We start from the raw sequence: 27911 nt of genomic DNA on the forward strand, positions 1-27911 counted from the left end.
GCGCCGCACTGAGTCCCTTTTCCTCACGCGGTGGCTGTTACTTTATAGCTGCCGGGTCCTTGTGAGGGTGATGGATTTTGAGAATCTTTTTTCCAAGCCCCCCAACCCGGCCCTGGGTAAAAATCCGACCACGGACTCTGATGAAAGGTGATTCCGCATCTTTTTCTACTTTGGTCGCAGGGACTCAGCTGTGTTCCGCCTTTTGGTTCCATTCGGAGGCCGCTGGGGTTGCGCGTGGGCCACGCCGCGGGGTCGCGCGGGGAGTGCGTGAGCGAGCGCGTGGGGTTGGCCTGGCAGACGCGAGGGTTGGACGTGGAGAGGTCGTTCCGAAGCCGTGGGGACGGACGCCGGAGGTGGGGATCCGTTCGTAAGCCGCCACGGCTCTGGCCGGGACCCTGCTTGAGGTTGAGGGGACCGGCGGGGTCCAGGCGGCGACCGAGAGGGGTCGAGGGAGGCCCCAGGATGCTCCCCTTTCCTTGCGCTCCTGACCCTGTGAACCAGGTTAGAAACCCAGTGGGTTCCCAAAGTACTCCTACTTCCATCGGACCATCAGCTCCTAGGGGACAGATTGTCATTTCTCACTGACACATGCTAACCGCTTTTTTTTTTTCTTGTAGAAAAAACCGAAACCCTAAGTTCATTAAGCAGTGAAGGGTGAATAGTTTACCTTTAGTGCATTGATTTGCCTCAAAAGACCCTGAAGACCATAATAAATCAGCAAACACCTTTGAGATGTAACATTTCCTTTAGGTTGAGAAAGTCGGGGGCACTGCTGATCAGACGGTGCTAGTTTATTGATCTCATTCTTAGAGACGTGTATAGTGTAGTTTCTTTACACGCAGATACTAATTTACTTTTTTTTTTTTTTTTACTGAGTTTGAAATGCAAAAACCAACTTCTAAGCTTTTAATGTATTTTTTCCAATTTCCCTAAGGTGAAACTGTGACACACAGTCCTTTGTTCTTTTATTTCTCTCGTTGTCAATATATCTCTTATTCTGGTTGATTTTACCTTCTGATATCAAATCTGTTCCCGTCTCTCTCAAATACCTTAATTAAAACTATTACCTTAATTCAGGCTACCATCAAGAGTTTTATTTAGTGCTTTACATGAAATACGTCATTTGATCTTAACCTTGAAGAAAAGAACTATCCTTGTTTTTGCAGATGAGAAAATTGCAGAGAAAGGATAAATAACTTGTCAAGATTGCACAGTGTAAGTGGCAAAACTAGGATTAAGTTACCCAGTCTTACTTCAGGAGCCATGATTTGATTTCATTGCTACGTTTCTAAGGCAAAGTGACTAAAATAAGATCTATAAATATTGAAAAGAGACAAAGACACTAATTAATTGCAGATGGGTGATCATCTACAAAGGAAAACAAGAGGAACCAGTTAATAGACTATTGAAATACGTAAGAGAATTCGGCAAGGTGAATCATCACAAAAACAATAGGTGCATGTGAGAAAACAGTAGGGTCTGTCGATTTGAAGATGTGTTGGACAAAAGATTCTATTCACAAAAGCTTTACTGAACTACATACTACACTTGATCTTAGCCAAAAGGCCGAGAAGCGATTTTACTGAACTACATAAAAGACACTTCTGGATTTCTGCCAAAGTATTAGGTGGAGAATGGTATTGAAGTATGGAGAGCATCTGTGAACTGTTCCTTGTTCATACATATCCTTTGCCTGTTTTTGTTGGTCTTTCTCTTTAAAATTTTAGGATCTCTGGTCTGCAGATATTTTACTTCCAATTTGTTGTCTTTTGACTTTGCTTATGGCTTTATTTTCATTGCATAAAGGTTTTTTTGTTTGTTTTAAGTAAGGTCAAATGAATTAATCTTTAATGGTTTCTGGGTTTTTTGCTAGTAATTTTATGATGGGATTACTCGTGTATTGAGCACCTGCCACATATGAGACATCCTAGGCCCTGGGGCTATAGGAATAAATAAACAAAAGAGATAAAAATCTCCATATTCATGAGATTTATATGCTTGGTTCACAGTACATAAATAGATAGTGTTTTAGGTGATGATAAATGCCTGGGAGAAAACGAAAATGATAGGAAGTGAGGATGGGATGGTCGGGAGAATGTAGATGTTTTAAAGACGATAGTTAAAGCCTCAGTGATATCATCGATGAGTAATATTTGAGTAGGGACTTGGAGGTGAGGAAGATTGATTTCTAGCAGAGAGAATATAAAAGTACGTATAAAAGTCCTGAAGTGGAGTGAACATGGTGTGATTGGGTCATTGGAGCAGAGGGGCCAGGAGTAGCAGGAGTTGAAGAGAAGTAATACTCTAGAGGTACGCATGATAGGGTCAGGGAGGCAGTTCATGTAGGGACTTGTAGATGCCATAAGAATGACTTTGCCTTTTACCCTGAATGAGATGAAAGGCTATTGGAAGGTTTTCAACAGGGTGACATTTTAGCAGGGTCATTGTGGTTGTGTTGAGAGTAGAATGTAACAAGTCAAGAGAAGCTTGGATCATAGTATTTAGTAGCAAGAAGTGGCCAAATATGGGTATATTTTAAAGATAAACTGGATTTTCTCACAGATTGGATGGGGATAGGAGAGAGGAGTCTATGTTGACTTCAAGGTTTTTGGTTGGTATCATTAGAAGGGTAGAGTTGGTGTTGAAAACAGCAAGAGGAGTAGATCAAGAATTCAGTTTTGGCTCTATTAAAAATATGTCGGGTAGCAATCCAGGGGAATATGTTGAATAGGTACTTGGCTCTGCCTGCCTGGGCTCCAATCTCAACTCTTCCAGTTAACTAGGTCTGTGGGAAGTTTTATAAGCTTTCTGTAATTCATTTTTCTCGTCTGTGAAATGGTCTGTGTGTCTTAAGTTTGTTGTGATGTGGGTAATATGCATGGAATAGCTTCTGGCAGAGGGAAAGCATAATGCAAGTGTTAGCTGCTGCTGTTGTTAATGCTATTGTAGTCATTACTGTCATTATTGCTTTGCCTCAGGGGAGGTTGCCTCCTACTCCATGAAATATTTCATTACTGTAACTGGGGCAATGAAGGCTCACAGTATCTGGCTTATTGGCTCTTGTAATAATGGCTTCTGTAGAAAGCTCAAACTTGGTGTCTTATCTGAAGAAATTTTGAGGCTCTATCTGGGGATAGATCAGTGGTAAACTGTTGAATTGGATTAAGTTGTGAAGCCTGAGCTCCTCCTAAGTTTGAAAGAAGCTCAGAGCCACTCTTCACATTCTTGCGCATTCCATTTGTAACACGTTTTTTTGAGAATGTACACATTGCCTAGTTCTTACCTTTACCAGGCATGTAACTCCTATCTTAAGCTTTTATTCAGTAGTCACTACTTGTCCAGACACAATTGCTTTCAGTCTCTGGTATTTATAGTATAAGCCATTATTTAGCTTTACCCATAAATTTCATTGGCATCTTTGTTCACCAGCTTCTTATATTTCCCATCTTCATCTTTCATTTTTAGCTTTGCCAGAATATTCTCAAGTAATTGTCTCAGATGACGTCTCTGCATGTTCAGCTTCTCAGTCCTTGCAAGTCTGGAAACAACTTCTTTTTTATCTTTCCACTTGCTTATAAGTTAGGCTCTCTCCTGACCTTGAAGGACACCCTGCATTTTACCTGAAATACTATTCTCCCTTACGTTCCTCCTTGTTTGCTAACTTTTTAAAAAGTTTACGTGTTTATTTATTTTAACTAATCTCTACACCCAATGTGGGGCTCAAACTCATGACCCCAAGATCAAGAGTTGCATGCTCTTCCAGCTGAGTCAGCCCGGCACCCCTGTTAGCTAATTCTTATATACCTTTGAGGCTTAGAAAACCCTTGGCTCCCAAATGTAGGTTAAGTGTTCTTCATATATGTACCAATGCTTATCAGACTATATTGAAATTGCTTTATTTTTTTTCTCCAAGAATATAGAAAGTTCTCACAAGGCAGGGACAAAGTCTTTTTCATTGTTGTGTTCCAGGATTTAAGGCCTACAGCCTGGTATATGGTGGATACTCAGTATTTGTTGAATGAATGGAATGATGGATGAATGAATGGGTGGTTTCTATAGCTGCTAATACTAGAACATGAAGGTTATGCATTAAATTTCAGGTTTGTACTTTACTTACAAACACATGTTGACATTTACTGCTTCTGTAATTTTGTTCTTGGAGTATTTGGAGTAGAATTTGAATTTGGAATTCCTTTGAGGGCAAGTAGAAGATAAGCCAAAGCAGTGAATTTTAATGGTGTGGTATGAACCATTTCCAGGTTGAAAAACCCTTCTTGTATTATTTGATATTTTTGCTACAGAATCGATGATGAAATAGATGATACAGAAGTTGAAGAAACACAAGAAGAGAAAATAAAATGGGAAGTAAAACTGGAGTGTGAGCAAATACCCAAAAAAGTAAGATTAAGTTGGCATATCAAAACACCAGACAGGAGTGGGTGTGAGAAATTTATCAGGGGTCCTATTTGTCTCAGTATAGTCAGCATTTGAGATCTAGTTGCTTATATCAAGGAAACCTTGGTTACACGGTCAAAAAACTTATTAAAAAACTTTAGTCATTTAACGTGAACTGTTTTAGTGTATTGCTTTTATTTTGGTTGTCTCTATTTCTGAAATGGGTTGTAGTCTATTTCAAAACCTTTTCAAATTAGGTCACAATTTTTAAGGGTTTTGATTTGCTGACTCAACTAACCTTAGTGATTTACAGCTAACTCAACTAACCTTAGTGATTTACAGCTTAAAGCTTGGATGAATTTGCTAGGACTGCCCTAAACAAAGTACCACAAAGTGGGTGACTTAAATAACAGAAGGTTATTGTCTTGTGTCTCTGGAGGCTGGAAATCTGAGATCAAGGTGCTGGCAAGGTTGGTTCCTTCTGAGGGCTGTGAGGGGGAGTCTGTTTCATGCCCCTCACATACTTTCTGGTGGTTTGTTGCCAGTCTTTGGTGTTCCTCGGCATGGCTTCCAGAAGCATCACCTTGATCTTTACCTTCATATTTGAATTGTGTTCTCCCTGTGTGCATATTTCTGTATCTAAAATCCTTTTATTTATTTTTCTATTTTTGATGTTTATTTATTTTTGAGAGAGAGAGAGAGAGACAGAGCACGAGCGGGGGAGGAGCAGAGAGAGAGGGAGACACAGAATCCGAAACAGGCTCCAGGCTCTGTCAGCACAGAGCCCGACGCGGGGCTCGAACTCACAAACCACGAGATCATGACCTGAGCCGAAGCCAGACGCTCAACTGCTCAACCGACTGAGCCACCCAGGCACCCCAAAATTAATCCTTTTATAAGGACATCAGTCATATTGGATTAGAACCTACCCTAGGAACCTCATCTTAACCAATTACACATGTAATGGCCCTATTTCCAAATAAGCCCACATTCTAAGGTTAGGACTTCATCAAGAGAATGTTGAGGGGGCGGACACAGTCAACCCATAACAGCTAGTATCTATGCCTCTCTTGCCTCTTTCTCTCTTTTTGAAATTTTTTTTTTCTAAATTTTTTTTAATGTTTTTTTGTGAGAGAGAGACTGAGAGAGAGCAGGGGAGGGGCAAAGACAGTGGGAGACACAGAATCTGAGGCAGGCTCCAGGCTCTGAGCTGTCCACACAGAGTCCCATGAGGGGCTCAAACTCAACCATGAAATCATGACCTGAGCTGAAGTCGGACATTTAACCGACTGAGCCACCCAGGCGCCCGTGAAATTTTTTTTAATTGTGAATTTTAACACATTACAAAGAGATGGGTTTGAGTGGGGAGTGAGACTCACAAGACACAAATAGGCTTTAATATGATACTTTGCAGGCTCTGCATTGCCAGTGCGGAGCTGGATGTGGGCCTGGAGCCCATGAACCACAAGATCATGACGTGAACCAAAATCAAAAGTTGGGCGCTTAGCGGACTGAGCCACCCAGGCATCATTTAATGTGCTACTTTTATACTTGGCTTTATAAAAGGATACAGGACAGATAATGCAGCAGGTACATCATCTTCAGCTTCTCAGCTACCCAAGTATATAACTTCTTTTGCCCTTTGGGGCATGTGTGGCTGCTGTGGACAAGAACCAAGGTCTTGACACTAAAACTGTAGCCTGGATTTCCCCCCAATTTTTAATACTCTTTTAGTCATACAGACCCCAGTTCTTCATACCCACTTAAGGTTCCCTAATCCATGTATAATCCTATACAGGAATTAGGCAGATAGAACATTCTACAGTTAATCTTAAGTAGATTCCAAGAAACAGTACTGTGAGAAGATGGACACCTGCATTATTCCTAAGTAGGCTTGCTACAGCCTGACTCTTTACTCACAAGTGCATGAAACATAAATGTACAGTATCACAGCTGATTAAAAATAGAACACCCAAGCCAACAATTTGCAAGTCTAGAAAGAACATTACGTGCAAAGCCTCTGATGCCTCCTTTCTCAGTCATAACCCCTTGTTTCCTCCTAGAGGTAACTAGAGACCTAACTTGCATGCTAACAATCACTTCCTTGCTCTTCTTTACAGGTTTAGTTTTACTGCTGATGCTGTCATCCTTAACACAGTTTTTTCTTGCCTGTTTTTACATTTTATAGAAATAAGATAGTGATTGTATTTTTTTCTTTTAAAGATGATTTTTAAGTTTATTTATTTAAAGAGAGAGAAAGAGAGTGTGTGTGTGTGTGCATGTGGGAGGAGGGGGAGGGACAGAGGGAGAGAGAGAATCCCAAGCAGGTTCCATGCTGTCAATGTGGATCCCGGCATGGGGTTCAAACTCAGGAACCGTGAGATCATGGCCTGAGCCAAAATCAAGAGTCAGATGCCTAATGACTGAGCCACTCAGGCACCCCTGTATGTGTTCTTTTCTGTCTTCTTTGTCTCAACATTATATTTACAAGATTCATAGATGTTGTGGTGTATACTTGTTTATTTTCTTAGCTGCATGGTATTCCTTTATTGAATATACTAGATTTCATTGTTGGTAGAGGTTATAGGTTATAGGAGATTATAGGCAGTGCTGCTACATTCTTTAACTTGTGTCGTGTTGCACGTGTGTTCTGTATTTACCTAGGAGTAGAACTTCTGGGTCTTAGAGTATAAGCATCTATACCTTTACCTTAATGCCAAACTGTATTCCAAAGTGGTTTTACCAGTTTTTATTCCCAGAGGTATATATGAAAGACTGTATTTCTGCTACTCCACATGTGATATTATTATCCATCTTATTTTTTATCACCTGGTGAAGTTTCTCATTGTAATTTAGTTTATATATATTTTTTTATTAAAAAAATTTTTTTAGGGGCGCCTGGGTGGCGCAGTTGGTTAAGCGTCCGACTTCAGGCAGGTCACGATCTCGCGGTCCGGGAGTTCGAGCCCCGCGTCAGGCTCTGGGCTGATGGCTCAGAGCCTGGAGCCTGTTTCTGATTCTGTGTCTCCCTCTCTCTCTGCCCCTCCCCCGTTCATGCTCTGTCTCTCTCTGTCCCAAAAACAAATAAACGTTGAAAAAAAAAAATTAAAAAAAAAATTTTTTTTTTAACATTTATTTATTATTGAGAGACAGAGAGACAGAGCATGAGCAGGGGAGGGGCAGAGAGAGGAGGAGACAGAATCTGAAGCAGGCTCTAGGCTCTGAGCTGTCAGCGCAGAGCCCAACACGGGGCTCGGATTCACAAACCGCGAGATCATGACCTGAGCCGAAGTCGGACGCTCAACCAACTGAGCCACCCAGGCGCCCCATTTATATTTTCTTAATTGCTATTGGGATTGAGCACCTTTTTGTGTTTGTCCATTTGGATTTCCTTTTTTTTTTTTTGGTGCTTGTTCAGGTCTTTTTGTCTTAGTATTACAAGGGTTTGTCTGTGATTTTTTTTTTTCCCCTTGATTTGTAGTTCTTTATTTTGGATTATAAGGGTTCCCCCCCGCCCTTCATTGAGTATTATCTGTTGCAGATATCTGCTTATTTTGTGGCTTTACAGGATGGCATTTTTTGATTAAAAGTTTATATTTTAATGTATTCAAATTTATTCTTCTTTATAGTTAGTGTTTTATGTGTTTTATCTAAATATCCTGAGATAATAAAAATATTTTTCTGTAGTGTCTTCTAAAAGATTTATTGTTTTGCTTTTCACAAAGGCTTATAGTCACCATAACTAATTTTTGTATCTGTATACTGTGAGGTAGAGGTAATACATTTTTTTTACCTTTTTTTTTTTTTTTTTTCCTGTTATCATACCCAGTTATTCCAGCACCATTCACTGAAGGAAAAGAATGGTCTTTTCCTCCACTGGTCTGCAATGTCACCATTTTCAAAAATCAAACGTTTGTGTTTGAGTGGGTTTGTTTCTTGACTCTATTCTCTTCTGCTGGTTTATCTGTTTAGCCCTCCCCTAAGAGCTCACCATGTTAGTTACTGCAGCTTTATAGTGAGTTTAGATGTCAGATAAGCAAGTCCTCTCACCTTATTTTTCTTCTTTAAGTGTCTTGGCTTTTTCTTAGCCCTATATAAATTTTAAAATTAGTTTTTCCGTGGAAAATTCTGGTGGAATTTTCATTGGGAATACATTTAATCTGTAGATCATTTTGGAAAGAATTGACATCTTTAGAATATTGAATTGTCTAATCTTTAGGTCCTCTATAATTTCTCTCAACAGTATATGATACTTTTCTTTGTAGGTATCTTACATACATACCTTCTGTTAGGTTTATTGCTAGATGTTTGATGAGGCTATTATAAATTAACGTCTTTTTTAAGCATCCATTTTCTAACTCTTGGTTTCTCATAATTTATTCAAGAGTTCTTTCTTGTTCTTTGTTTTGATGTTACAGCTTTGTAGCATTTTTTAAATAGATAATGTCTTGAATGTCTCTTTTGCAACTATTTATGGTCTCTTTTGCAACTATTCGACTCTGCTGTTGTTCAGCTCTGCTATTGTAGTGTGAAAGCATCTAGTATAATATATAAATGAATGAGTGTGGCTGTGTTCCATTAAACTTTATTTATGGGTGTTGAAATTTGAATTTTATATAATTTTCATTGTCATGAGATATTATTATTTTGATTTTTTTCTTCAAACATTTAAAAATTCTAAAGACCATTTTTAGCTTGCTGTTATAGAAATAAGTGGCAAGATGGATTTGGCCCTGGGAACATAGTTTAATGACACCTGCTCTAGATTTTTGTCATGTGTTTTGTGCCTTCATTGTCCCTTGATTTAAGATAGGCCTGGAGAGTTGATGGACGGCCTAAACTGGTGTGTTGCCGGGTCTGTGTCTCTGTAGGCCTTTTGTCCAGATGGGAAGCTTGACTGGACATTCTCTGTACATGAGTGGGCTGTGTGGATAAGTGGGTTTCCTGCAGCCTGCTTTGTGCTATGCATCCCTTTCAGAGGTCTGGTGAAGCCCATGGGTCCCTTCTCAGAATAATGTTTTTAAGTGAATAAAATAGACTATGTTGGATTACAAAGGAAATTTATTTTATTGAAATAATAGTGATCAAAATAAAACAAATGGGAAAAGAGTAATATGTTCTTTATTAATGTACTAAGTAATAAGGTCCAACAGGTCTAATTATTGTAACTTTGACATAGTGATGAACATAAAAGATATTTTGAGATTTGCAGCAACTATAAGGTGATATATGAAAGTAACTATGATTCTATTAGGGACAGTTGCTGGTACTGCTGATAATACTGCTGTTTGTTGGCCTGTGTTTCACAACAGGAAGATGCTAAATGTCAACTTAAAGGTTGATGATGCAAATAATGTGTGATTTTTATTGCCATTCAAGTTCATTGAATTCTGTCTATAGACCCCAGTGGGCGGATCTCTTCTGGACAGTGGGGTAGAACTCCTGTTGTAGGTTGAGTGGATGGAGTATATTTCTGGTGGGGGTTGCTCTCAAATGCCAGAATGTGGAGGACTTCATCCTGGGGTCTTAGTACCCAGGTAACAAGACTTGGCTTTTATCAGACATTTATTCAATTTCTTTATTCTCTTTTTTGCCCAGGGTAAATTTTTGTTTGTATGTATTCTGGTGAGGAGTAGGGTAGAGAGAATTTGTTAACAATAGCTTTGTCTGTTTTTATGTAGAATTTTAATTCATCCTCATTTATAGCACCATTTCTCACACACCAACATAAGCCCAGCCTCCCAATTATCATTTGCTTTTTGTTTTTCAAATGTTTGCCAATAATTTGTTAAACTTTTCTCAATTACTGATGAATGTACTTCATTTCCCCCTCACCCCCACTAATATGGAACTGTTTTTACATTTCTATACTTTTATTTCTGTGGACTTTCAGGAGGCCACACTAGTTCAATAAATCATCTAAATTAAAAATCTTTTGCTTAAAAAAATTTTTATTTAGACTCCTTCACTGAAGGGAAAAAAGTTATATAGTGTATTTATATGCTTTCTAAATTACATAGAGAACAACAAATATCAAAGCAAGGAGTTTATAGCTAGCTGCATGAAGAAAAGTATTAAAGCAATCATTCGTATTTTGTGTATTTCATTGCTCTCTAAGAGTAATCATATCCATTAGGAGTGCTCATCTCTAATGTATAAAAAACAACATAATTGATGATCTTCCTGGTTTTATTCATGTTGCCAAGTCGTCTCATCTTTTCATTTAATACAAACGAATCAGACATATTATTACCTGTTAAAAGGGGTCTGCTTTGTACATATTTTGTGTGTGAGGGAGCACTTAATTATTCATTTGGATCATTGTGATATTTTGATTCAGTTACGCTGAATAGAATTTCCTGTGTGTTTGACTAAGCTTCGCGAAGCTGTTGCATAATTGAATGATTCTCCCTGTGCCCATTAAATGAAATTAAAGGCGAAAACCAAGGTAAACATAATTACACAGAAATTGGCCAACTTTTTATAAAGGACCAGCTAGTGCATCATTTTGACTTTGTGAGCCATATTGTCTCTGTCACAACTAAGCCACAGGTAGCAGAGAAGTGAATGAATGGGTGTGATTGTGTTCCAGCAAAACGTTATTTACAAAAACAAGAGGCCAGGCTGATATCTGCCAACCCCTGACTGGAAGAAGATACATTTACAAGTTCATCTATGGCTTTAGTTTTAAAAGGTGCTCTTTCTTGAAAACTTGGAGACCAGGAACTTGGTGGCCTGATGATTGTTGGATTGGTTGGTAGTCTTGTCTGGTGTAATGAAGATGAGGTGTACATTAAGGCCACTGTCAGGTTAGGAAACTTTCTCCACTTGTTTGGATTCTTCAGGCAGGGAGCAAAGTCATTTTCTAAGCCTATGATAAATCCTCTGGTGGTACGACTCTTAGCTTTGAAGTTAATCATCAAAGGTAAACCATTAAATTGGGCCACTTAGTATATTTTATAATAGTCTTCTGGTTTGTTTGAGTCTGTTGCCTTGATCAGTTATAAGAAAGTAGGTAAGAGACCAGGCCCCAAAGCATGCTCTGGAGCAGGATCATTGGTCAGTTTAATGGTAGACATGTCATCTCTTCTTGATATCAAAACAGGAGCCCTTTGATACTTGGACTTTTTAAAATAAACCTTAATTAAAATGTATCATATGTACTAACTATAATTATACAACTTGATCCACCTGGGTTATCGAGTATAAATACCTATATAACCAATGCTAGGGAATTCTGGTACTTTAATTCAGAGTACTTTAAGTTGTCTCCTGTGATCATCTCAGGCTGACCCAGGGTCAGTTGCCTTACCTGGCTTGCTCTTCCAGTGTGGGTGCCAGTGTTTGCATCTGTCGCCTTGGGGCAGCTGCAACAACAGTGTTAGAAAACTGTTTCTGAAAGTAAAATTAACTTGATTATAGAGAACGGGGCAGTTCTTTCTTCCTTGTTGTCAGTGCTGCCACCTTCTCTGCCACCAATGCTGTGAGTTACAGGAAAAATAACGGACTTCGCTAGCTGTGATATATCTTAGTGTAGTATAGATTTTCACTTGGGCCATTACAGTTTACTTGTTCTTTTATGAAATGATGAGTTATTGAATTAAACCATTTAAAGTATGCAAAGGGATGCAAAGGGAGAAATAAAATGTGAATTGTAATACTATAATTCAATCAAATAAAATTATATCAAATAATTAAGATTTGGGGGTTTCGTCTTTAATTCAGTAGAGTACATCTAGTGTACAAATTCAGAATCTTGTGTTAAGTTTTCTTCAAGGACAATATGTTGTGTTTTTTGTTTATTTTTTTTTTTAATTCTGGAAAATTTTAAGTATGTAAGAGTGGAAAGAAAAGTATATGAACCCCCGTATACCCATCACCCAACTTCAACAATGATCAGTTCATGGCTGGTCTTTATTTCTTCTTTATAACCAGATTGCGTTGAATTATGCTAGGTTTTTAAAATTGAAAATTTAATTTTTACTTAGTTTAGGCACTTGGGGAACGCTACAGCATCACCGAAGAAATTGCTACATAGAAAATCAAGAAGCAAGGACTATGATGTATATAGTGATAATGATACCTGCAGTCAGGAATCAGAAGATACTTTTGCTAAAGAGCTTCAGCAGTATATACAAGCTAAAGAAATGGCAAATGCTGCTCAATCCTTACCATTTCCTGAAGAATTGAAGAAAGAGGGAGTGAAGGACACCCAGAAAGGTAAGGGTGAGACTGTTTTGTCATTTTGTGTTTATCTAGAGAAGCAATCACAGTTGTCCATATACAGATTGGGGTTTGGGGAGGGGGGGAGTTTTCTCTTGCGTTTTATTTCATAGGAAGATCATGCTTTCCATGGATCTTATTTATTTATTTATTTATTTATTTATTTATTTATTTTTGTTTATTTACTTTGCGAGGGGGAGGGACAGAGAGAGGAGAGAGAATGCCAAGCATGCTCTGTGCTGTGAGCACAGAGCCTGACTTGGGGCTCGATCTCATGAACTGTGAGATCATGACCTGAACCAAAATCAAGAGTTAAATGCTTCACTGACTGAGCTACCCTGGTGCGCCTCCATGGATCTTTACACCAGATGTGAGCTTGCATGGCCGGATACCCCCCTGAGACCTGGCCATTTGGTGTACAAATGCTTAGTTTATAGGAGGAAAGTACAGCAGGGTTATCAAAGGCCATGACTGCTTTGAAAGGGAGAATGCTAAATCCTTTGCCTCTGCATATATGAAGGACAAGATGTGCCTGTTTGTATTGCTGTGTTGTAGGGAGGGATTGATTTCATATCTGTTATAGTGGTATGCCAGATTAAACTCAGAAATAATATTCTTTTGGATTAATCAAATAAAGTTTAGTCATAGATATGAGGACAAATGACCATGGTAAACGAAATTAATCCTCTTATTTTACTGCTTTTTTTCTCTTGAAATGTTTTTCTGTTTAAAATCGGTCTATAGGGGCGCCTGGGTGGCGCAGTCGGTTAAGCGTCCGACTTCAGCCAGGTCATGATCTCGCGGTCCGTGAGTTCGAGCCCCGCGTCGGGCTCTGGGCTGATGGCTCAGAGCCTGGAGCCTGTTTCCGATTCTGTGTCTCCCTCTCTCTGCCCCTCCCCCGTTCATGCTCTGTCTCTCTCTGTCCCAAAAATAAATAAACGTTGAAAAAAAAAAAAAAAAATTAAAAAAAAAAAATAAAATAAAATAAAATCGGTCTATAGATAAATTTAATCTATATAAAATGTTTTTTTTCTTTTTTTTAATCTGTGTTTATTTTTATTTTAAATTAAACACTGCCCAGTGTGGGGCTCAAACTCACATCCCCAAGATCTAGAGTTGCATCCTTTACCAACTAAGCCAGCCAGGCACTCATATATAAAATGTTTTCAGTGAAAACTCTGACAGTAGTGTAAGAGGTCATTTTAAACATTTGAAGGTTTTGCTTTTATAGTGCTATGGCAGTTCCTAATTAGCTCCATTATACTCTGAACACTTCAAAAGGATCTGGCTGGTGGCAAGCAAGATTGATTTCATTAATTATCTTGCTTTTCTTTCTTCCTGACTATACCTTATCTATTAAAAAAATTTTTTTTAAGTTTATTTATTTTGAGAGAGACAGAGGCAGCATGAGTAGGGGAGAGGCAGAGAGAGAGGGAAAGAGAGAGAGAATCCCAAGCAGGCTCCGCACCATCAGCACACAGCCTGATGTGAGGCTTGAACTCATGAAACTGCCAGATCATGATCTGAGCCGAAACTGATAGTTGGACACTTAACCGACTGAGCCACCCAGGCCTCCCTACCTTATCTATTTTCATAAGGAATGAATTGGGGATCCAGAATATATTCTCCTTTTGGTCTCTTAATCCCAGAGCTTCCAGAAAGGTGAGCATCATACCACTTTTCACTCAGTGAGCAGTGGAGAACTCCTCCTGGATTATTATAGAATGTACTTTTTTTTTTTAGGTGTTTATTTTATTAATTTTTAAGAGCAAGAGAGAGTACACAAGCGAGCAGGGGAGGAGGAGAGAGAGAGAGACAGAATCTGAAGCAGGCTCTGAGCTGCCAAAGCACAACCCAATGTGAGGCTTGAACTCATGAATCATGAGATCATAATCCAGGTTAAAGTCAGATGCTCAACTGATTGAGCCACCCAAGCGCCCCAGAATGTACTTAAGAGTAAACTGCCGGGGTGCCTGGGTAGTTCAGTCAGTTAAGTATCTGACTTTGGGTCAGGTCATGATCTCCTGGTTGATGAGTTTGAGCCCCACGTTGGGCTCTGTGCTGACAGCTCAGAGCCTGGAGTCTGCTTTGGATTCTGTGACTCCCTCTCTCTCTGCCCCTCCCCCACTCACACTCTGTCTCTCTCTCTCCCTCTCAAAAAGAAACAAATGTTAAAAAAAATTTAAAGTAAACTGCCATTGTACTTTTATGTCATCATAAATTAAAATTAAGCATTTTAAGATTTAATTTAATGTTTAAGATTTAAACAGAATTAACTTTTTTGTTTTTAGTTGTTAAACAAAAAAATAAAAACCTTAAAGCTGTACAGAAAAATGGTAAACAGAAGAAAATGAAGCGAAAATGGCCTGGCGCCGGACACAAAGGATCCAACGCTTCACTGAGGAACAGTGGCTCACAGGAACAGGTACAAGAGTATGGGCACGTAGGAGAACGCCTACATGCTGCAGGATATTCATCTTGCACCTACCTCAGTGGCAAGCCATAAAACGAGGGTTCTCTGACGGTGAAAAATCTCCTCTCACAATCAGTTGGCTCTCCACATTCTTCCTTGTCACTGTTGCAGCTCCTTCCCTCTCCCTCATGAGCTGCCAGCACCTGTGTTAAGCCTTAGCGTTGAACCTGTTTACCTGAATACGTGCACACAAGTCCCTTGATTTGGCCGTGTTGTACTGTCAGAGACTGGAAAAGCAGGAGAAACAGGGAGAAGGTAAAGTAGCCCAGAGAACACTTCAAAGGTCACAGAGTCTTACAGAGTTGCTATGATTGCGGTTCTGGTCTATCAGTATTTGACTCCCCTCTGGAAATTAAAAATGAATATTTCTGAGCATTGGCTTACAAAACACCCCCTATCCGCTTGGTGTTTTGATTTTGCTTTGTAGAAGTTCCTCTTCCTTGGTCTGCAGATGTAATCAGGATAGAATAGTAAGTGACTCCTCTGGACTCTGCTTTTCTGAGGTGTTTTAAACAAACTTTTTTGTTAGGCTGGGTCCAGAAGACAAGAGTCAGGGGTGGTAAAATATTAGAAATACCAAATATTATGGATTGAAACATATTTATATATGTTTCCATATTTTACAGATGAGGACTCTGAAGCCCTAGGGGTTCAGGTATCTGCTCAGTCACACAGGGCCAGGCCACAGCCTGTATCTCCTGACCCTGTTGGTATTCGCTTCATTTGGTTTACATGGACTCAAATGATTATTCAGCTAAAATTGACAGCCCTTCTACATGAGTAGCAAATTATAAACCTGTGTTAGAATTTAATAACATAGTCAAATAAAACCAAAGATTTAAACTGGCACATATTGGACACATAATTTTGATAGTGTTAAGTAGAAATTTAACATCATTACAAAGCAGATCACGTAAATGTAGTCAGGTCTCTTCTTTGCACATGTTTAATTCCTAAACATGTTCAGAAGTTTGGGATGCAGACATTGTATGTAAATTGTACCACAGGTTAACATGCTAAAATGGTTTAGGTTTCTAAAGAGCTAAAATGTATTATGAGATTCCCCTTTTTTTTTTTTTTAATTTTTTTTTTTTCAACGTTTTTTATTTATTTTTGGGACAGAGAGAGACAGCATGAACGGGGGAGGGGCAGAGAGAGAGGGAGACACAGAATCGGAAACAGGCTCCAGGCTCTGAGCCATCAGCCCAGAGCCCGACGCGGGGCTCGAACTCACGGACCGCGAGATCGTGACCTGGCTGAAGTCGGACACTTAACCGACTGCGCCACCCAGGCGCCCTCCCCTTTTGTTTTTATATAAAGGTCACCTTTTGTTTTTATATCTCTGTTGCCATCTTTGAGGTTATATTTGTTTACTAGATAGAGCTGGTTATTATTCTCCGCTCTCACCCAGTGAGCATCTCATTGAACTTAAAGAGTATACCGCTTTTGGTCTACCTTACGGTCTCCAGTTTTGTCTCCGTTGTTCTCAAGAGCCTTATTCCCGGATTTCATTTTTTATCACAAGTAGCTGCATTTTCACTTTAAAAAATTGCTCATTCAATTTTTAAAAATAAGGGCAAAGTATAGTAAAATAATTCAAATTGACCAAACACGTTCAGTGCTGGAATTCTGTTGTAATTGGCAGAACATTTATTTTTCAACTGATGTGCAAAAGTCCAAATCTTACACATGTAGGCCGGTTTAGAAGAGTCACTTTTTAATGTTTTAAAGGTGGTCAAAATAATTTTGTGCAGTGGAATAAAATATTTAAATTTATATTTCTCACATTTACTTCTTTGTTTTTGTTTTCAAAGGATGGTAAACCGAAAGAGAAGCAGCAGCATGTGAGAATGAGTCAGGGATTCATCAACCAACATACAGTGGAACGCAAGGGGAAACAAGTTTGTAAATATTTTCTTGAAAGGAAATGTATTAAGGTATAAAAAACTGCGTAAGCAAAAATATACTAAAATGTAAGGTATAGCAAAAATGTACAAAAGCCAACTCCTGTCTCCATTGGATACTCTAAAAGCATACCTGTACATTTTATAACTCTTTCCTTCTGGAAAAGGTTCAGTTAGAAAGCTTTACTGAAGTATTATTTTATGTTTAAAAAAGACACTTTTTAGGGGCACCTGGGTGTCTCAGTCAGTTAAACTGCTGACTCTTGATCTCAGCTCAGCTCATGATCTCACAGTTCGTGGGATTGAGCCCTGGTGGCAGGCTCTGTGCTGGCACTGTGGAGCCTGATTGGGATTCTCTCTCTCCCTCTCTTTCTGCCCCTCCCCTGCTCATGTTCAGGCTCTTTCTATCAAATAAATAAGCATTTTTTTAAAAAAATACTTTGTGTTAAAAAGGTTTAGGATGTAACAAGATTTTAAGATTGTGGAGTGGTTATATGATAGCTCGTTAAGAATTAGACTGTAGGGCTTCTCAGATTTTTTTCTGGAACCATTTGCTTATTTTAAGATTGGTAGGAACTGCATGACTTAACTGAGAAATAATGGCTTGTCCTTGTTCCTTCCTTTCGCCCAGGGAGACCAGTGTAAATTTGATCATGATGCAGAGATAGAGAAGAAAAAGGAAATGTGCAAGTTTTATGTACAAGGATATTGTACCAGAGGTGAAAATTGTCTGTATTTGCATAATATCCTTTATCACAAGATATAATTTTACTTTTTATAAATATTTACATGAACATTTTAAGTATGTATAATTTTGAATAAAACCTGTGTTTTAGCTATGGCAAAATTGTGTTACCCAAGCCCAAATCCATATCAAAGTGGTTAAATTGTGTGATTTTTTTTTTTCCCCAAGAAAGAAAAGATGGATTATTTAGTAATTCTCAAATGAAGATCCTTCACTTGGATAGCATAGCAGCAAGTTCATGAGACCTATTCAACCCACAGAAAGACTCAGAATTTCTGCTGTGACATTAACTAATTATATCTATGTTTATAGAGATATAGCTATGTATGTGTATATACATATATACAACTACTTTGTTGTTATTAATGATTTTCTATTTAAGTAATCTGTACCCCCAGCATAAGACTTGAATTTACAAACCTGAGATTAAGAGTAATATGATCTACCAACTAAGCCAGCTAGGCACCCTCATATGAGTTACTTTGTTAAAAAAAAAAAAAAAAAAAAAAAAAGTGTCATTTGGGAGTACTTGTTTTCTGTATAGCCTGTACTGAATTGTCCTTTAATTTGGAGAATAACCTTAACTCTTTAATGCAAACGGTACAGACAGGTTGTAAAAACATAGAACATAAAAATTTTATGGTAATAGCACCTTTGGGTACCACAAAAGTTGTTTTCCTTCAGTCATGCAGTATAGGGAATCTCAAACTCTAACTTGAGAGTTTTTTTTCTAGAAAACAATGTTGAAGTTGTTTAAGTTCATTCTATTTTAAGTAAACCTAATATATAAAGGATCCAGTTTTGTAAAACCTATCATCGTCATTGACTTTATTGCCTCTACCCCAAAAGAATGCCTTAAAAATAATCACATTTCTGGGGTGCCTGGGTGGCTCAGTTGGTTAAGCATCCAGCTTCAGCTCAGATCATGATCTCATGGTTTGAGCCCCACATTGGGGTTCTCTGCTGAGCCCACTTCAGATCCTCTGTCCCCTTCTCTCACTGCCCCTCCCCTGCTCATGCTCTCTCTCTTTCTTTCTCAAAATTAATAAATAAACTTAAGAAAATTATAAAAAAATAATAATCACATTTCTTAAAGTATTTAAAACACACAAACTTTTCTTACGTCATTGAAACAGACCTATAATTTATTATAAAAATGAATATGAAGGGAAAGTTTCATGTGATAGCCAATAAACTTGATTTATTATAATTATCCTAAAATTAGATGTTTCATATAGTTCAATTCATAATTTATCATATTTTAAATAGAGAATTTAGTGTTTCTACTAGAAGGAAAGGCCTTTATACAGGGAACATAAAGTTAATTACAAATTATTTTAGTTGGATTAAAATTGTTCTCTTCCTTAACACTTGGGTTACATGAATATCCTTGCAAGTTTTACCATACAGGAACAAAATGTTATCAGGGTGACTATTGCAAGTTTTCACATGCTCCACTGACTCCTGAAACACAAGAATTGTTGGCCAAAGTAAGTAGAATTTTAATTTTTGTTTTTCTTTTTTAAAGAATATGTTTGAACTAAGGGCAAGAATTTGGAAACATACTATTCTTTAAGGAGAATGCCTCATAGGTTACCATTTGGGATACGTTAGGACTGACAATCTTAGAATTTAATTCTGTTTAGAAAATTATTCATTGTATATATATTTTTTGTAGCTTAAAGGAAAATATATACTTATTGCTGGTAAGAACATTATACTTATGCAAGCAATAAGTATAAATTGGAATGTTCTTAAAACTTTCAAAGTAGTTAGTAACCTTAGTAGCCAAGCTAAGCAAAGGAAAACAAAGCAAATAGGAGAACTAGTACTCCTGTTATACTCTTAGAAGGAAAGCTAAGAATCATTGGGTGATGAATGTTTTAAAGTTATGTCAGAGCATCCTTAAATAGTTATTTCAAAGTTTTCTTCAAATGTTCTTCCAGTCAGTGAGGAAAGATAATTGAAAAAATAGTAATTTATATTCTTTCATCTCCCATATGTTAGAGTCTGTGCCTTTAAAATTAAATTGAAATTTAAGCGAAAATGAAAGATTCTTCTAGAACCAAGCCATATCATCTTGTGGCAGAAGTTCTCTTGAGTGTGTGCAAATATGAGAAAGTCAAAGGTGCTTATTTATGGATATTTTTATGTTGTAAAATATGAAGGCTTACCCTGGAATTAAAAGTCATACCAAGGGGCACCTGGGTGGCTCAGTCAATTAAGTATCCAACTCTTGATTTTGGCTCAGGACATGATCTCACAGTTTCTGAGTTCGAGCCCCATGTCAGGATTGGTGCTGATGGCTCAGAGTCTGCTTGGGATTCTGTCTCTCCCTCTCTCTCTGCCCTGCTCACATGTGCACGTTCTCTCTCTCTCTCAAAATAAATAAACTTAAAAAAAAAAAAAGTCATACCAAGTATTTTGTTATTAGTATGAAATATACATGGAAAAAAGAGATGTAAAAGTTATGTTTCAGTTGTTCTTACGGTATTATAATTACTAGGATAAATAGTATTGGAATCATTAGAAAATTACAAGACCATTATGATGTACCTGAATTTGATATTGATGCATAAAAATGTGTGGTTTTTTTTCATATTAGGTTTTGGATACTGAGAAGAAGTCATCATGAAAATAAAGGTATGAAAAAGGTAAAATTAGAATTTAGCACATTTCCTTTTATTTCTCTGAAACACCTCTAGAAATTGGCATGGAAACATAGGGCTTTTCCATTTTCTAAAATAGAAATCTTTTTCTTTCTCCTCCCCTGCTAAAAAATTATAAAATATCTGATACATATACGTAGATATGTATCTCCCGTCTCCTTGGACCTGCTTCCCTCTGTTTGTCACTATCTTTTGTATTTTTATTCTCCTCTTGTTTCTATGTAGATTTGCCAATGTATGTGATTCACTAAATACTATATTTAGTTTTGCTTGTGTTTGGATTTTATTTAAACAGTTTGGATTTTTTTTTAAATGCTTATTTATTTTGAGAGAGAGAGTGAACGAGCGAGCATTGGGGGAGGGGCAAAGAGAGGGGAGAGAGAATCCCAAGCAGGCTTAGCACAGAGCCCAATGGGGCTCAATCTCATGAACTGTGAGATCATGACCTGAGCTGAAATCAAGTCAGATGCTTAACCTGCTGAGCCACCCAGGATCCCCACCAGTTTGGATTTTTTTTTAAACAAGTATTCTGTGTATTTATTGGTGACTTGGTATTTTCACTCAACATTATGTTTCTAAGATTCGTTCATGTAGATCCACAAAGCTCTTATTCATTAATTTATACTTTTATATAGCATTTCATTCTGTAAATATGTTAACATTTACTTAAACATTCTACTAATGATGGACATTTAGGTTATTTTCAATATTTTAAATATAAAGTATTGCTAATAATGTGTAATAAATAATATATCTAATAACATACATGTCTTTTGACGTAAATGTGTGTAAGTTATCTTGGATATAAACCAAGGAGTAGAATTGTATCATCTTAAAATTTTAAAACAATACTAATCTTTTCGAAAGTAGTTAGAACGGTTTATATTCCCGTCAACTGTGTAAAATAAATCCTGTTACTCTATACTTGCCAATACTTTGCATTGTCAAGTCTTTAATTTTTTTTTTCTACCAGTTTATTGGGCATAAAAGTGATGTCACATAGCTTTATTTTCATAAAGCTCAGCGTCTTTTCTTATGCTTGCTAGCTTTTGAATTTCATCTTTTGTGAAATGCCTGTTAGTGTTTTTTGCTTACATTTCTATTGGGCTGGACTGTCCTTAAATTGATTTTACATATTCCTGATGTAATCCTTTGTGAGGTATGTGTGGCAGGTCTCCCCATTTTGTAAACTGTCTTTTCACTTTTTCTGAGGTGCCTCTGGGAGCAGAATTGCTTATTTTAGCAATCCGTTTAAGTTTTGGGGTTTTGCTTTTTACATTTATTTTTTACTCCTTTGAAAAAAGTATCTGGTAATAGTTGCTAATTTAATGGTTTTAACAACCACAAACTTCTCAGCATGTAAAAATAAACATTTCTTTTTTCTGTGCATCTGCAAATTGGCTGGGAATAGGCTGATCTGGGCTAGCCTTGGCTAGGTTGGCTCTGCTTCTTAAAGCAGGTTGACCAGGATGGTTCTGGCCCACGTTTGTCTCAGTCTCCTCCTGGGATCAGTGGGCTAGCTGGGATGTGTTCTTCTCACAGCATTGGCAGAAGCTCAAGGCTGTTTGTATCACATTTACACACAACCCATTGGCCAAAGTAAGATATATAGCCAAGTCCAAAGTCGGAAAGTAGGGAAGTACACTCTTGTAGTTTCCATGTGGGAAGAGCCGCTAAATTACATGAAAAAGAGAGTGGCTGTGGCTAGTGGGAGATGAGAAGAATTAAAACTAACTGATTTCTTTTTTAACACCTTATTTTCCCTCTCTTTCCTTATGTGGATAAGCATTCTCTCCATACCATTCAACTGAAAACACTGCCCTTTCCCCACTGATCTGTAATGCCTGGTCCCTCTGGTATAGATAAGTTTCCTTCAGACAAAGATCTATTTCTGGGGTATCTGTTCTGCTTCATTTGTTTTTTTCTCTAATAGTCTGTCTTAATTACTGTAGTTTTACTGCATTTTATATACTTTGATAGTTTTTCTAATGCTGTTCTCCATGAATGCCTTGGCTATTTTGGGCCCTTTTACTTACTTTGACATAGTTTTCACTTGTTTTTAGTGTAAAATTTAATACTTTTTGGTAAATTTAAAAGTTGTGTGACATCACCAAATCCAGTTTTAGAATGTTTTTGACATCCCCCAAAAGATCCCTTAGACCCATTTTAAGTCATTCCCCAGTCCCATATCCAGTTGTAGGTAACCACGGATCTACTTCCTATTTCTAGATTTGCCTTTTCTGGGCATTTCGTATAAACTTTAATATGTGGTCTTTTGCTTCTAATTCTTTTCACATTGTATGATGTTTTTGAGATTCATTCATGCCTTAGCATAGATCACTTTTTGTTTTAAAAAAACTTTATTTTTTTAAAGATTTATATATTTTTTATTTTTAAATTTTTTATTTTTTAACGTTTTATTTATTTTTGAGACAGAGAGAGACAGAGCATGAACAGGGGAGGGTCAGCGAGAGGGAGACACAGAATCTGAAACAGGCTCTAGACTGTGAGCTGTCAGCACCGAGCCCGACGAGGGGTTCGAACTCACGGACCGCAAGATCATGACCTGAGCTGAAGTCGGCCGCCCAACCGACTGAGCCACCCAGGCGCCCCATATATTTTTTATTTTTAGAGAGAGAGAGAGAGAGTGTGTATGCGAATGGGGGAGAGGGGCAGAGAGAGTGAGAGAGAGAGAATCCCAAGCAGGCTCCATGCAGGGCTTGTTCTCACGACTCTGGGATCATGACCTGAGACAAAATCAAGAAAGAGTTGGATGCTCAACCAACTGAGCCACTCAGGCACCCCGATCACGTGTGTGTGTGTGTGTGTGTTTGTGTGTGTGTGTGTACATATAAAATTGCCCCCATTATTCCATTGTATGTTTTGGAGATTCTGGGTCTTACAGTAAATATATTTTTAACTTTTTAAGAACTGCCACATTGTTTTCCAAAGTGGCTGCATCATTTTGCATCCTAGATAGCAATGTGAGAATATTCTAGTCTCTTCACATGCTCACCCACATTTGTTACTGTCAGTTGTTTTGATTGTGGCTGTTCTAGTAGGGGTGAGGTGGTATCTCATTATGGTTGTAATTTGCATTTTTCTAATGATTACTGGTGTTAAGCATCTTTTCATGTGCCATTGGTCAATTCAGATCTTTACCCATTCTTTAATCGGATCATCTTCATACTGTTGAATTGTAAGAGTTCTTATATGTTGGATACAAGTCCTTTATCACATATATAATTTGGAAATATTTTGTCCCAATATGTGACTTTGTCTTTTTGGCCAGTTTGTGCTTATATTTTTAAAATAGTGTCTATTAAAGCATGAACATTTTAATTTTGATGCCCTAAGTGTATTTTTTTTTTTATGGATCATGGTTTTGAGGTTCTATCTAAAAATTCTAACGCAAGATCACAAGATTCTCCTATATGTTTTCTTCTAAAAATTTTTATAGTTTTAGCTCTTTCATTTATGTCTATAATTCATTTTGAATTCTTGAGAAAAGTGTGGTCTAAGGATCTAAATTTTTCTTTTTGCATATAGATATCCCATTGTCCCAGCCCCATTTCAAAAAAAAAGACTGCCCTTTCCCCAGTGAGTTGCCTTGGCATCTTTGTCAGAAATCAATTGACTGTAAATGTAAAAAATTGTGTTCTGTTGTTGTATATGTGTATCTTTATATGTTATATGTTAGGCTCTATATGTTTATCTGTTGCTCTATATGTTTACCCTTATATGTTATCACACTGTCTTATGATAGTGTCTTGTGATTCTATAGCTTTATACTATGTGTTAAAATAAGGAAATAGAAGCTGTCTGGTTTTGTTCACCTTTTCAAGGATCATTTTGGCTAATTTAGTGTCTTGTGCTTTTCCATATAAATTTCAAGATCAGCTTGTAAATTTCTGCAAAAAACCTGTGCTGGAATTTTGACAAACATTACATTGATCTGTGGAAAATTACAGTGTTAACTGAATCTTCTGGTCTGTGAATATGGAATGTATCTCAATTTATTTAGATCCTTAATTTCTCTCAGTTTTGTACTTTTCAGTGTACAAGTGTGTTGTTTACACTTTTGTTAAATTTATTTACATGTATTTTTCCTTTGATGGTGTTGATGAGAGGAATTAAACTTCATTTTGGGGTCATACATTCATGGTAAAGAGAAATAGAATTAATTTTTGTATTTTTTTAAGTTTATTTATTTATTTTTGAGAGAGAAAACATGAGTAGAGGAGGGGCAGAGAGAGGGAGGGAGGGAGGGAGAATCCCAATCAGGCTCCATACTGTCAGCACAGAGCCTGATGTAGGGCTCAAACCCACAAACTGTGAGATCATGACCTGAGCCAAAGTTGGACACCTAGCCAACTGAGCCACTCGGGAGCCCCTAATTTTTGTATTTTGATCCTGTTTGCTGAGACTTAGCTGAACTCATTTATTAGCTGTAGAGTGTGTGTGTGTGTGTGTGTGTGTGTGTGTGTGTATGTGTGTGTTCCTTAGGAATTTCAACATATTATATGAGAATAAAGACAGTTTTACTTCTTGCTTTCTAATCTGGTTCCCTTTTATTTCCTTTTCTTGACTGATCTCACTGACTAAAACGTCCTGTGCAATGTTAAATAGAAGGGACAGCAGATATCATTGCCTTTTTCCTGATATTAGGCAATAAGCATTCAGTCCTTCACCATCATGTATGATTTTAGTTGTAGGTTTTTCAGAGATACTCTTCATTGGTTTGAGGAAGTTCCCTTCTATTCCTGTTTTATAGAGAGCTTTTATCACGGATGGGTGTTGGATTTCATCAAGTGTGTTCCCCCCCCTTTTTAAAGTTTTTATTTATTTATTTATTTTAAGAGAAAGAGAGCCCGTGTGTGTGAGTGAGGAAGGGGCAGAGAGAGAGGGAGAGACAGAATCCTAAGTCTTTGCGCTGTCAGCACAGAGCCTGAAATGGGCCTCTATTTCAACCACTGTGAGATCATGACCTGTGCCACAATCAAGAGTCGGATGCCTAACCAACTAAGCCACCTAGGCACCCCATCAAGTGTGTTTTCTATGTCTACTGAGATATTCTGTCTCCCTCTTTCAGCTCCTCCCCTGCTTCTGCTCTCTCTCTCTCTCAAAATAATTAAACTGAAAAAAAAAAGAATGTCCTCAATGAAACGGTAAAAATGTTTAATGTTGTTAAACACCAATTCTTGAGTATATGTTATGTCAGTAATCCATATAGTGAAATTGGAAGATGTATAAAGTATGGGTTAAACATCCATCCTACCTACAGTATAGACTAATAGGTTTTAATGTAGCAGTACAAAACGTTCCTTCTAATTGTTTCAGATTTTACATTGCAACTGGAAATTTGGTTACATTTGCTTTTAGTATTTATTTGCCCACCACTTTGTTTTTTAGCTTTTCTGAGTTAAGTTTTAGCCTTTCTTATATAGCATGTGTAGTTTGGGTTTTGTTATTTGAGCCAAACCAAAAATCCTTTACTTCTTTTGATAAGTGAATTGAGCCCATTCACATTTCTTGAAATGACTGAACGTTTGGGTTAGCTTCTGTCATTTTTTATTATAGTTACTGTGTAAATTGTTATATTTATGTATTTTCCCTCTCTATGATGAATTTTCTTTTTTTATTCTTTTATAAATTTTGCTTTCTTTATCTCATTTTTATTCTTTGTTCTTTTTCCACTTTTATCCAGTCATCCTTATTGTTTCCATTCAAATCTGTCTTATAATATAGGCTATATTTTTGACATGATCTCTTTTTTGTATCATTTCTGAGGTCAGTCAGCTCTTGTTTCATTACTTCTGTTTTTTTGTTCAGTGTTTGTTTTAGTTTTTGAATTTCAATTCAGGTTGTTTTTTCATATTCTTAAACAGGGATATTTAATTCAGTTTGGATTTTTGTGTTACAGTTTGCTGCTGCTGCGTGATTTTTGGGGGGAAGGGAGTAGGGGTGTCTAAAGTTGGTAATTTTCAGCAGCTGATGTATTTTTGTTATTTTCTTCCATAGTTTTGTATGGATGAAGAGTACTTATGTCTACGCCTGTTCAAGACTGTTGATTTGGAGTGGTTTACAAGAGTCCTCATTTAAAGCGCCCTCTTGTGTCATTATGATGTTGTGCATCTTCTCTAATCAATGGTGGGAGGGGCAGAATCTAGTGTATAAGTGAGGGGATTGGTCTTCACCAAGCTGTTCCAACCAGTGGAACAGGAAAGGAACATATACGGCAGAGATGCTGCTGGCTGGTAGGCAAATGTTGTGGTAGTAAATTGCAGAAGTCTTTTCTGATTGAGTTTTGTCAGTAAAATAGGAAGGAAGATTAGGCTGAATGCGGACGCATGAAGAGATACAGGAGATTGAAGAGAGAAAACTGTTAGGTTTCTCTAGGAACACATTGGGATAGCAGGTAGATGATGACTATACAGTTAGATCTTTTCATGTCATTAAATACATTTGCAACATATTTTTAATGGTTGCTCACAATTTTGTTTTATGGCTTAAATTACAGTTTTGTGATTTTTTTTAAAACCACTTTCCTGTTGTTTCCAATTTCTTAGTGTTGTAAATAAAATGGAACAATGTCTCTTGCTATACCATTCCTAAACTTGGAGTTTTTTTACTTTTTTGTTAAGATACAAGAATGGTTATCTTTCTCATTGGTGCATAAACTGTAGTGAGACTATACATTTGTGTAAAATGTAAATTTTAGAAATGTGATGGCATCTCTAACATAATCGTCAAATAGAAAGTTCTCCAAGCACAGATAATGAAATTCTAAATATGCACTTTTATATAGTGGTACTGATTATTATTAGAACAATACTATGAGCCTGAAACTGTCATTATCATATTGTTATATTGCTGGGAAGAATAATAGCATCTCTAGCTTGCTGGATACATAGAGTACACCAAAGGTAATGGCAATTCTTAACAGAGTCCTGTTTGAAAACATGAGTCAGTTATTTTGCTTATAACCTAATCCTGCTAACATAAGAAATGGAGTTGCACATATTTCAAGCAAAGGTTTATCAGACAAGACCTAGGAAAACAAGAAACCAGGATAGTTCCTGGGCCCTTAGCATAGGAGTCTCTGAGCTAAGAGTGTCATCTCTTCATGGCCCATTGCTATCTGCCAGGTTGATTGGTTTATTCCCTGGCTGTGGCTAGGGAGGAGGGCAAGACAATGCACTAGCGGCTGCCAGAGGAAGTCACAGAGGAGAGAGGTTGAGTTGATACTTCAAAAGGATCCTTTGCAAAAGCCTTCAATAATTTAATGAAATTGTGCAGAGAAGTGGTCATATCACCTGTAGAATTGATACTTTGTATCTTTAAACATCATATACAATTCAAAGGATTTCCACAGCTGTCATAGCTCACAATTGCAGAAGGTCAATTTTGTGGCAAATTTGTATGTTAACATTGGTGGACAGTAAGCTAACATTTATGCACACTTGCCATCCATGTGCTGTATGCTATTTCATTTAATACTG

General features: G+C 37.4%; 1 protein-coding gene and 1 pseudogene across 5 annotated transcripts; one reads left to right on the top strand and one right to left on the bottom strand.

The window, feature by feature from the left end:
- Positions 1-7: 7 nt before the first annotated feature.
- On the top strand, positions 8-27025 carry ZC3H8 (zinc finger CCCH-type containing 8). Of its 5 annotated transcripts, none has more exons than XM_047068733.1 (9): positions 8-147; positions 4302-4398; positions 12384-12615; positions 14910-15043; positions 16906-16992; positions 17627-17738; positions 19121-19230; positions 20346-20394; positions 26431-27025. In XM_047068733.1, the coding sequence occupies exons 1-8, from the start codon at positions 71-73 to the stop codon at positions 20373-20375; spliced, it is 879 nt and encodes a 292-aa protein (XP_046924689.1). In that variant the 5' UTR covers positions 8-70; the 3' UTR covers positions 20376-20394; positions 26431-27025. The 5 variants fall into 5 exon arrangements, with proteins under 5 accessions (XP_046924689.1, XP_046924691.1, XP_046924690.1 ...); XM_047068731.1 differs by having other exon boundaries at positions 9-147; positions 16906-17028; XM_047068732.1 differs by having other exon boundaries at positions 9-147; positions 16906-17028; positions 20346-20383.
- LOC124504504 (uncharacterized) lies at positions 1491-1578 on the bottom strand (annotated as a pseudogene).
- Positions 27026-27911: the final 886 nt, after the last annotated feature.

Source organism: Lynx rufus, unplaced genomic scaffold (assembly GCF_022079265.1).
Source record: "Lynx rufus isolate CCGP_SWC_20201006 ecotype Redwood Valley unplaced genomic scaffold, mLynRuf1.p SCAF_8, whole genome shotgun sequence".
Lineage (NCBI taxonomy): Eukaryota > Metazoa > Chordata > Mammalia > Carnivora > Felidae > Lynx > Lynx rufus.